The 11,969-nt window shown below is 38.3% G+C and overlaps 1 protein-coding gene across 1 annotated transcript in view; it reads left to right on the forward strand.

Annotated features, from left to right (window-relative positions):
- PLEKHG1 (pleckstrin homology and RhoGEF domain containing G1) overlaps window positions 1–11,969 on the forward strand; it is a 133,451-nt gene that overhangs the window by 112,366 nt on the left and 9,116 nt on the right. The window contains exons 7-16 of the mRNA XM_027891171.1: window positions 2,204–2,250; window positions 2,651–2,801; window positions 3,788–3,919; window positions 6,277–6,459; window positions 6,548–6,643; window positions 6,758–6,844; window positions 8,831–8,864; window positions 9,843–9,938; window positions 11,173–11,211; window positions 11,660–11,682. Coding sequence (XP_027746972.1) covers window positions 2,204–2,250; window positions 2,651–2,801; window positions 3,788–3,919; window positions 6,277–6,459; window positions 6,548–6,643; window positions 6,758–6,844; window positions 8,831–8,864; window positions 9,843–9,938; window positions 11,173–11,211; window positions 11,660–11,682 — 888 coding nt within the window. The remainder of the gene's footprint in view (window positions 1–2,203; window positions 2,251–2,650; window positions 2,802–3,787; window positions 3,920–6,276; window positions 6,460–6,547; window positions 6,644–6,757; window positions 6,845–8,830; window positions 8,865–9,842; window positions 9,939–11,172; window positions 11,212–11,659; window positions 11,683–11,969) is intronic.

Below are 11,969 nucleotides of genomic sequence, written 5' to 3' on the forward strand. Positions count from 1 at the left end.
TGCTTTCATCTGTTAAAATTTCACAGCAGATATTCTTTTCCTTTCTATTTGAAAAGCAGAATAATCACGTGACTATATTTATGAGCAGAACATATATATAAAAATAATTTGGCTTAAAATGTTCTGTACTGTGCTTATGAAGTAGTTCTATAAATTACATTATTCTGTTACCATAGCCATGGGAATATGTTATAATTTATACCAAAAGCTCCTAAACTTAAACCTTGAATTAATATATGCACATATAAAATAAATCACATTTTTTTGCCATACTGAATTTCATCCTAATGTTCTCTCTTAAGCACCCTGACTTATTATGTGTGCTAGCTAGTTTGGTAGTGATTGCCATAGAAAATTACACAGTGTAATGTCTGCAGTGCTCTGAGGTTTGTTAATTCTTCATTTTGAGTGGAGATGGTTTGGAACTGTGACTGTGGTTCCAAACATGGACATGACCACAGGGTCACTGTCTCTGGTTGTGGACATGGGGCATAAGTACACCGCCATAAAAACTAGTTGCAACACCAAAATTAGTGTGAAAAGGCAAGCTAAATTATTTAATTGTATTTGTATCAAGACTACATTTTGTTGGTTTCTAAGAGAGGAGCAGTTTAATAAACTTAAAGACCACAAGTTGCCCCAGTCCTCTGGGGAAACATTTATTAGAAGTTTGCTTGAGTTATTTTCTTCAGAACAGTTATTACTGAAATCCAGTAAGACATACTGAAATGGATTGCAAGGACTTCTACTCATGTGGAGGAACTTTTTACTTTATACAAGGTCTTTATGGATCACTGCTCAGTGGAGAAATGAATGGCTTAACCCGCTTTACTCCCGTGAGAGGGGTACAGCACTAGTGCTCTTGGAATCGGGGAAGGGCACTGCCTGAGATGGCTCTTTCTGATGAATGGCCAAATGAAAAACAATCAAAGCCAAACAATGAGAAACAAAAGCCACAGCCTGTGTCAGCCATCTCCCCAGGCAGTGGTGCTCCTCAGAGCACTGCTGCCTTCTTTGAAGGCAGATGTTTGGTCTTGCCATTCGCCAGCAATGACCTCTGGTAGAAAGCCCCTCCTGGAGCAGAGCTATTGTGCTGTAGAATGCCAGAGCCCATTCTGAAGATGTTTGGAGTGGAAACAGGGGTCTTATTTACTACTGGAGGATTTCATTTTATCAGTAAAGGACTTAGGATAGAAAAAAATTACTGATTTTAGGGGCCTTTTGCCATTCTACAGTCCTTTCTTAGTCTAGAACTCCAGCAAGCAGCAGAAATTGTGTATTATTTAGGATAAAAGTTGACAGGCAGGTGTGGATTTAGAGCACCTGGGAGTGTTTCTGGAAACCTGTTCTTGCATAGAATTAAATGATAATTATTAAGAAAAAAACTTAGGCCAGGGAGGAAAGAAATGAAGCTCAGACTTTAGCTCTGAGAAGCTTGTCAGCATTAAGTTTGAGCAATTGCACTGTGACAGGCAAGTGTGGAAACCCACCCAAATCTAGTTCCAACTTGTTTGGGTAATAGCTTTCTGCTTTCACATAATTTACTTTTTAAAAAAATATCACTTTTGTGGCTTCTGATTTCACACTTAGACTGTGCTCATATGTGAAAGTATTTATAATTGCTTGAAAATAATACACCAAACATAACTTGCAAAAATTCTCTCTCACAGTAAGTATGCCTGGCACATGGTGTGATTCTTGGGGCCGTCCTATGCAGGGCTGGGAGTTGGACTTCAATGATATTTGTGGGTCCCTTCCAACTCAGGCTATCCTATAATTCTATGATACGTGTGTACTTCAGCACACAAAAAAATTAGATATGTGCAAGCCAGCTGTTTGAAGGGGGTACATGTAGTGATGGTGTTTTGGTTTGGTTTTTGTTTTTTGGGTTTTTTTTAAGATGCATAGATTTTCATAAGGTACCTTGGAGACTCTGTTGCAAAGCCACTTGTTTTATCTCTGTATAGGTTTCCTTGGTTTTCCTTCAAGTAAAGGAAAAATCTTCCCCTTCCTCTTCCCCCCCCCCCCCCCCCCCCGATAGTGAAATTAAATTCCGCTTGTTTTAGGACTTTCACAATGAAAGCGGAGAATTCATTGATCGGGAACTGGAGATGTCGTCTTGGCATCATCATCTTTATCTTGCACATGTTAGCTGCTAGTTTGACAAAATCTCAATATATGCAAACTTTTCCTCCCCATCCAGAGTGAAGATTTCCACATATATACGCAGTACTGCACCAATTACCCAAGGTAAGAATTATGAGTTCCCTTTCTTTATTTGTCCTTTGGCCAATTTAAGTAATACAAGTTGCAGCTTATGCAAAAACAAAACAACTTCTGCCCCTCCTAAATTTGAGAAATGGTCAATGAGTAAAAAAAGAAAAAAAAATACAATAATTTTAAAAAAATACTAATCTAAAATTTTGGTTTGACTGTTCTTGTTCATTGCTTTAGCCTTCTTTTGAAAATTATGGTCTTATTCTGCAATGCTGCATGGATAATTCCCCGTAAGAAAAAGTGGTTGCAGAAACAGCAGTGATTAGAATAGAAACCAGCTGCCCTCTTTTACAAGGAAAGAAGAAAACAATTATTGATTTTATCTACAAACTTACTTAGACAGTGTCTTAAAGCTATGTATTGATGTTTTCAGGTCAGTGGCTGTGTTGACAGAGTGCATGAGGAACAAGGCGCTGGCCAAGTTCTTCAGAGAGCGGCAAGAAGCGCTGCAGCATTCTCTGCCCCTGGGCTCTTATCTCTTGAAACCTGTCCAACGCATCCTCAAGTACCACCTGCTTTTGCATGTAAGCACACATTAGAAATGTATTTTGTTTAGGGCTTCTGCATGACGGAATTCTTGCCTCTGGTGTGAGGCTTGATGGTTAGAAAGGTTCTGGGTTTCCTTAAATGCTCTTTCATTTTGGGGGTATTTTATTCCCGCATACAGAGACTCTGTCACATCACACCATAAGCATATGTTTGGGATGGGGAATTTATGGTAATTGTTTTAGACACATTGAATCAGTCTGTGCATAAAAAATAATTAGCACTTTTTTTGAAAACCACTCTGTAATTCTGAAGTTGTTCAGAAAATTCTTGTCACGGATAAACACTTGTGTACACACAGTTATTATTCCAGTGAAAACCAGCATTTTTCCACATACTGCAATGTTGGGGGTGGTTGAAAGAAGGACTAAATACATATAAACACCCTGACTGCTACGAATTTTGTGTAGAGGAATGCCTGAGGAAGTGGGAACTCTTTCCATATTCAGTGAATTAAGTTAATCTAGTTTCGGAAATTCCTGCTTTATTGTTAACGTTTTCAACATATGTTTCCTATTAGAGAGTCATGTTCTAGTGAAGTGTAAAGACACTGATCCTTATTTAAAATGTCTGGCACTGTTCTGCTCTCCAACTGTAAAGCAGTGCCTAGTGTAATTCCATCAGGGTTTTGTAAGTGTGTAGATATGTTCTGTGTTTTAAGAATGCCATTAAATACTGTCTGAAAAGATCTCCAGTCAGTGGGCTGCACTCTTTTCTCTCTGCTCACATCGGTTGCTGCAAGTAGAGTCACTGCTAAACTGACCGTAAAGGTTTGACTTTGGTAGTCATCTTGTCTTAATCAAATTGATAGCAACATGCAGTAGTAACAAAGGCAGGAACGTTGCATTTGAGTGATTAAAATGCAAAGACAAAATAGTACAGATGAAAATACAGTATTGTGTCCAACTAGAAAAATTCATTTAGAAATAATGGGCTTGTCGGGTTTTTTTTGCCTCTGTCTTAGGAAATAGAAAACCACCTTGACAAGGACACTGAGGGATATGATGTGGTGCTAGATGCCATAGATACCATGCAGAGGGTGGCATGGCATATAAATGACATGAAGAGGAAACATGAACATGCCATCAGGCTCCAGGTGAGTTCCCAAAGTGATTTTATGGGTGTTTTTGACTGGTTTTATCGATATATACGCAATTAACATTTTTTAGTTTATCTTTTCTTTTAATCTTTGTCAGTCATAATTTAGACTCCTGTTTAGCATGCCCGTGGCTGTTTGATCTTGGAAAGCATGGTCATAACTGCTCCAGGAAAATCTCAGACATCTCTACCCTACAAGCAGCATCCTGTAAAGCATTTATTTTGCAGTAATATGGAACTTAAGATAACTCTTCTTTCTTCCTTTCCCTCAATTGTACAGCACTGCTGTACAACCCTAGGGCATGGCTTTGTTCAGAAATCCTGTGGTTTCCGATTTCTCCCCTTTGTGCTGATTAATTTTGTTTTGAGGCATTTCTTGTGCTGATTCTTGTTTAAGCACTTTCCTCTTGGGCTTTTGCAGATTCATTATCAGTTGCTTTTGTGAAAAGCATAAGCCTGGAAACATGATAACTTAAAAAAACTTTAACTTTGCTTCAAATGAAGAATTTTCGAGGAGAAAAAACAAAAGCTACACCCCCAATAACTTTTGGCATCAAGAGCAAGCTCCTTTATAGATATTTTTACCTGCATTCTGTTTCCAGGTTCTGAGTAAATCGTGATTGTACACTAAATTTTCTTCAGAATATTTATATTGCTCTAAGAAAAGTGGGGAGATTTTTTAGTTTGCAAAAGGGAGTAATAGTCTTATATAATCTCAGAAGTCTGTGTCATGTTATTCTTTGTCCATTTTTTTCCTTTTTAACATAAATGAAAATTATTCACCTTTTTTTTGTGGTTTTGGGTTTTTTTCCCCTGGGGTTTTTAATGTTTGGTTTTTGTTTTATTGTTGTTTATGTGTAGGGACATTAGGGTTATATTTGACAATGTCTTGCCTGCAGCAATGTAACCTTTTTCCACACATTGCTGAAAATGCATATTAATGACTTTTAACTACAATCTGCTATAAATTTGAGTAATTATATTTGGCAATAAAGAGGATTAAGTGCTTTTGGAAAAAAAAGATTCTTTTGTTTTTTTAATTTATTGAGCTCAGCTGGCAAATGTGTGGGGTTGTGGAAAATATGAATATTCATTGTTACCCTTTAAAAAAGTAAAATCTGTTTCTGCAGCCATAAGGATGTGTCTTCTGTGGGCTGTCACACTGCCATGTGGTCTGTAGTGCTGCAATTACTGTGACAGCAGTTCCTGTGCAGTCTCCCTCAACAGAGGTGGACATGATCCCTGTGCTATACCCTAACTTATTTACAAGTTCCTGGAGAGATCTGATAAAATGCAACTTTTTTGCATTTATGTTTACTTTTTTTTTTTTTTTAGTAACAGCTCTGTGTATAGACCAAAGTGGGCTGCTTTAAGGTTTTCTTCCTGTGAATGCTTTAGCCTGCGTTTGTGCTTCACATGGGCTGAGGTGTTTTCTCGCTGAAGTCTAGTGTGCTAGAGAGCCCAGTCTAGGATGAGGCAATCTGTCCCTGCTTCGCTTATGCTGCCAGGTGTAAAGTCTGACAGATGTTTCTAAAGATTTCTCTTGTTAAAGGTTTAGTCTGCTTTTAGAATTTGCTGTTCCATGCTTCAGTCCTATGTCATTGCCACTGAGAAAAGACACAAGCAACTCAAGGAAAAAGAATAGCCATGGCTGAGTGATAGCCTTGTGAAGATGTTCTTAGATATTGTTCCAATTTTTTTTTCATTTTCCTAATTATTAAATAAAGTGAGAGATATCTATCTTATCTATACCAAACATTAAAATACAAGCAAATCTTCAGATGTTCAATTGACCAAATCACTTCTGGTCCTTCAGTCTTCTGAGAATCATCTCTTCAATCTGAACACCTCACAGAAGTGTCTTCTGTGATGGGCCTACAGGACATGGGCATGGCATTATAATTCATTCAGTGGGAGACCACATAACTTCAGGAGGATACCTAGGGTGAGAGGGCTTGGTTAGGGATGTAAAGGGGACAGGGGAACAGACATGAGAGAAACTGATGACTACATTGCAAAAGATTTTCCATCTCTGAGAACACGGGGAGATCAGGTTGCACTCTTTCATTACAGGCTGCCCCAGGGAGCTCAGGGCTTTCTGCTGGGTCCATGCAGAGGCAGTAACCAGTATTCAAGGCATATTTTAGTCTGGGCTTTGCAATAAGTCTCCAAGCGCCTGGCTGCAATGTTGCACATAACCTAGCAACTTCAATACTGCTGGGTGATGACTTTCCACTGCTGGATGCTGAAAATTAGGTAGAAGAGTGGGAATGGCCTCAGCAGATCATTTGTGCCTTTGTTTGAGTAAGATCTCTGAAATGAAACGTTGATTGTTGTTTTTTTGATCTTTTGCAGGAGATACAGAGTTTGCTCACTAATTGGAAAGGGCCAGACCTCACGAGTTACGGGGAACTGGTGTTAGAAGGAACATTTCGCATTCAGCGAGCTAAAAACGAGCGCACATTGTTCCTCTTTGATAAGATGCTGCTAATCACAAAAAAGAGAGATGAAATGTTTGCATACAAAGCTCACATACTGGTATGTCAGAGAGCAGGTGGTAATGTACTGTCTACAGGTCTCTCCAAAGCTCCTCTGTGATTCACATCATTGCCTCTTTTTGTTACAGTGTGGAAACCTGATGCTTGTTGAAGTAATACCAAAGGAACCACTTAGCTTTAGTGTCTTCCATTACAAAAATCCCAAGATGCAACATACTGTCCAGGTATGACAGAAACTCCCCTACCCAGCGGGTAACCTGGCTGATGTCTGTATGCTATTTATGACACTGCATAGTGCAGGAATGCATTTTTCTCATGGTGCTCAATTTTTCTATCAGGCAAAGTCGCAGCAAGATAAGCGCCTTTGGATTCTTCACTTGAAGAGGTTAATTCTAGAAAATCATCCTGCTAAAATTCCTGCCAAGGTAAAAAACAAAAACAAAATAAAAACAAACAAAAACCCACAAACAAACAACCCTAAAAACCCAAACAAACAAACACCAAAACAAAAACAAAACCAAAAACAAACAAACAAACAAAAACATTAACTTAAAACAATCTTGTTAACTGCAAGATGCATGCAATATACAGAGTTCAGGCTCCAGCAGGTTAATTAACATGTTGTTTCCTTATATCTGTAAAAGTTCCTTGGAATTAATTGGAAACTCCCACTATAATTATCTACAGGGCTTGGTACAGGAGTAGAAGAACTGAACTGGATGACCAGCATTTGTCTGCTGAGATATAAGTAACATAACTGCAGTGTCAGAAAGCTTGGCTATAGGAGCGTATCTTAGCTTGATAGTGTCTGTCTGCAGAACACCAAGATGCATCAATTGCAGCATGTGTAGATGTTACCAAGCTAATTTTAATTGGTCTTGGTTAGGTGTCATAGCAGTGAAACCATTTGCAGCACACACTTTATTGACAACTACACACACCCATCCTGAACTCCTTAGCTGGAACATCTAGGCCCTTTTTGGTGCGATAGCTAGCAAGCTTTATGCTAAAGAGAATGAGCCACTAATACTGTATTCATAGCTATAATGTCTTGGAATAAGGAAATTTAGTCCTTTTATTTATGAAATCCAGTCTTAGATTTTCAGGTGATGCTTCCCAGTGTAACATATAGCACCTTTCAAAGGAAGTTAAGCCTGGGTAACTCTTGCCAAGACACAGCAGCCACTGAATCGTGGAAGTAAGATTTCTTTCACACCAAGGTTATGGTTGGTTTTTAAGTTTCCCTGACTGTTTTTTCACTGACTTTTTTACTGTAATTGCTAAAAAATGTTACCTGCGACTGATGTGTGCACCGTATTTTACTAACTCTAATTTTCAACAGTGCAACAAAAAGAGAATTATGGGAAAAAAACACCCTATCAGTTCCTCTTGCTAGTTCTCCTCTTAATTCTTTGTTGAAAAAGTCTATTGAAAGTGTAATGTTTATGCAAGTATCCATCCTTACAACATAAATAATCGCTGCAACTTATTAGGTTGTAAAAAAAAAAAAAAATGTAGCTTGATCTTAGCTTTTGTATCAAATTGTTTTCTTACTTCTCATTCAATTTTTTTTTTTTAATCTGTGGAAGAAATGCATAACTAAAAATATTTTCTGCTCTGAGAAATAATGGCACTTAAGAAAGAAGAAGTCTAAAAAAATAAATCTCTGTGATTATGTGAACATTTTTTTTATTTTATTTTGTTTCTGACAAACCGGTAGTTGATAGTTGTGAGGCTTCTCTCTGCCCAGCTTTTGGAGGGTTTAATAGTAGTCCACATGTGACGCCCGGTGGAAAATTACTGAACTGCACCTGTAGAAGGGCAAGCAGGTTAGATTCGGTACTTCAGTTTAGTTTATTTTCTTACTTATTAGCTGATATGCTTGCTAAAACATCCAGATTTTTTTTTCTATCAAAAAGGGTAAAAATTTTAAGCAATCATGAGACACATTTTATCTTGCTTCAGTCTCACTTAAGCCAAATTATGATCATTCCTTTTTATTGGTTTTCCTCAAGGAAACTCTTGAAGGAAGGTTGATAGTATTTTATGTGCCAACAACTTCAGAGTAAGAAAATAATCAGGGAGTTAAACTATTTGATTTTAGGGAGAAAATGTTCTGTGAATCACCAAAAAAAATGTGATTCTCAGATACTAGGGCCATTTTTTTCTAATCCCAGCAGGATATGGAGACATGCATTTATGGCTTTAAATTCTGGGCTGGTAAGCCTCCTGCCAGCAAAATTCTTCTTCACATATGTAACATGTCCAACACAGAGAGAAAAAAACCAAAAACAACAACAAAAAAATGCTGCTAAGCATATTTATTAGTTCATATAATATGAAATGCAATTTGTCCTGCAACTAACAGGTTAACTTTTTCATTTGTTCGTGTGTTACTTTTTCCCTTCCAGGCCAAGCAGGCAATTCTCGAAATGGATGCCATACGTAAGTTGATTCTTTCTCACTTTCGTTTTATAAAATTAATAAAACCGTCTTCAAAAGTTTGGCTTTAGCTGTCGGTTTCATTTGAGATGGAGGAAGGTCAGGCTTATGTTCCTTGAATTATGACCTTGCTGGAAAAGGCAAAAGTGTCTGCAGATCCTGTGGAGCTCTGTAGGCATTGGGCTGATTGGTCTGCAACCAATAAGATGATGAGCCAGGAAGAGGCAAATAAGACCCATTGTAAACACTGGCTGATCTCTTTTGCTTACTCCATGCTGACTAAGTGTGTGATCTTTCCTATGTTACAGTATAAACACTGAAGGGCTAGCATTATGCAAACGCACTTTGAAGAAGTACATAGCAACACTATGACTTTTTCCTACTGGCAAACCTGCAGCTGGGGGATAGAGAAGCTTGTCTTCCTATGTCTGAAGAATTTACCTCTGCGTCCCACAATTCAGCTAAGGAAAGCACATGTCTGTGCTCTGAGCACAGCCCCATCTGCATGGTCCCTACTGTTGAATCTTCTCCTTTCTGCCTTCACTGGTGCAAGATGCTTCAGCTCTTCATGACACCAATAATCCCTGGCAGTATAGGAGAATGAGAAGAGTAGTCCTAGGATATAAATGCTGAGGAAACCTTGGAGTATAGTGAGCATTCTATTTATTTACATAGTTGTTTAAGAGTTGGTCAGGAAGGTTCTGACTGAGAAACTGGCAAACAAACACGATGGTGGTGGATAAATGTTTCTGGGTTAGCCATCTGGAGGTAGGCACAACTACACGGGCAAAGCAGTTCCCTGGCTGGCTGGTTAACAGCTACCCTACAGCAGCATAGCTTGCTTGTGTTGCTTCAGGTTCTGACGAGGTGCCACTATATCAGTGATCAAGTGTTGATGGTTCTGCCTCTAAAGGGAGCCAAGGCATATGAAGTGCCATCCTCGTCACTCTCTTATTCTTTGTGCCTCTGCTTGTTCCCCAGATCACCCAGGCTTCCACTACAGCCCTGAGGGAGAAATGAAATCATTATACCAGCCTAAGGAAGGCACTGCTCCTCACAGAGTGAGAAGGAAATCAGGTGAATTAACTCCTTTACCATCCAGATGACAAAAGGAAAACCACATAGGACTGTTTAGGGATGGGTGAGGCTGGACATGTGGAATTAGTTTTTAATCTGCACACTGTGCAGATTTAACATGGCACAGTATCTCTCAGACGTGGGTAAAGCATTTATTAACTATATGTTGTTTTTGTAATTTATTTTTTTTATCCACTCTTTGCATTTAATGTAATGAACCTACATTCATAACAGTGGATGCACAAAGTACAGTTGGTACTTTCTAATGGATAAAAGAAAGCCAGTCACATTATTTAAATCTGGCCATCCCCTCTCTCTGCAGTAACTTGTCTCAGAAGTGATTCCATCCTGATTATGATAGGCTTGTTATTTCAAAACGTGATTACTGTCTGTACTTAGTGTAATGTCTGCCTTATGGATGATACAGTTTTGAGAGATAGTTATGCTGACTTTAGAGGGTTTTTTTTCCTTCTAGGTTGAACATATATCCATAATTAGTTTCCTCTTGAAGACACTACCAGTGTACTTTGTAGTCATGTGACTTCATATTGCAGTCACTGTATTTGTCTCTTTGTGTCCTTAAAGACCTTTCCAATTTGGAGTGTTGTCCCAATACAACACTGTGTATTGGGAATGACTTCATCAAGACCCATGAGAGTATTGTTGTAATGATTTAACATACAGCACTAATTATGTCTGAAAAACAATCAAGTCCTAATTATGTTTCAGGCATCTTCCTTTGTTTCTGAGATGTAGTATTTCGTTGGTGCTGCTCTGCCTGTGAAAGGAATAATACAAAATACTGATCAAATATCCTCCTATGTAATGTTCAGCCACCTACACTTTTTAAGCCCTTCTAAGTTGTTGATACTTTGTACATATTTCAATTAGAAAACCTCCAACAACTTAGAGTAATAACAGAGATGACCAAGTCTTTTGAAAGCAGGAATCTTTACATGGGAGAAAAATTTATGTGTGCCTTGTTGTACGGAGGGCAGCTTCTATTGCATTGAGAAAAATATATGTTCTTTGGTAACAGCTGTAGATGTGGCACTTCAACATATAGTTTGGGGTTTTTTGTGAGGAAATTGGGGGATAAAGAAATTAAATTCTGGCTTCATTGCATGGGCTCAGAAGCCTAATTTTTGATATCTGTGTTCTAAAAAGTTGGCGGAGATGCCCACAGCTTTCTTTGGAATGCTGGAGTGCTTAAACCTGTTGTTGTCTTTTTCAGAACCCTCATCTAGAGCCCATAAAGTTTTGAAGTCAAATGGTAAGCTACTTTGTCTACTGTTTATTGACCTAGTGGTTCTGTACTTTGTAGAACAAGTAAAGATGGATTCTTTTTTCTTATAACTGTCCCTAAATACATTGTGGGGGGAGGAGGAAGTTTAAAAGAAAACAAAATATCAGTGTTTAAATCTAGTGTTTGCTTTTCCACACTTGGTTTTTGGTCCTGTAAACATCCTAGCAGCTGAGCACAGAGAGTCTTGGCCATCGTGAATGGTTGCTCATATCATAGCAGTGTTGCAAAATTAGGCCCTCAAGTGGAACTCTGGTAAATCTCATGCTGTCTATTTTTTCAAAGACCCTATAGTCCGTTTGTTCAGTTGCTGCTGCCTTTAACGTCCTCTGAGAAATTTGTAATTGGGATATTAGTGTAGCATTAAAATGGGCATAGACTGATAGCAGTTTGCTCATTTACTTATTTCTGTTTTCAGATGTAAGTCCAGATATGCAGAAGGTAAGCCATTTCTTGTATTTCTTGTTTAAGCACATTTGTTTGACTTAGAGCACAGTATTTACTGAAGAATCTGCATCTTCTTGGTTGTGTTGACTTTAAGAACAGAAACAAACCCATAAATGTTATTTAGCATCTCAGATAGGATTACTGAAATGAAAGCAATAGACATATAGTTTACTATTTGGGGAATATTTAGTAAAGAAAAAATTACCAATCCATATTAAAATGGCCAGTCTCTTCGCGAACGAAGAACCGGGGAAGGTCTTTACACCTTCCAGCCTGCGCAT

Source organism: Empidonax traillii, unplaced genomic scaffold (assembly GCF_003031625.1).
Source record: "Empidonax traillii isolate 1590-97213 ecotype Southwest subspecies unplaced genomic scaffold, ASM303162v1 scaffold311:size671644, whole genome shotgun sequence".
NCBI classification, from domain to species: Eukaryota; Metazoa; Chordata; class Aves; order Passeriformes; family Tyrannidae; genus Empidonax; species Empidonax traillii.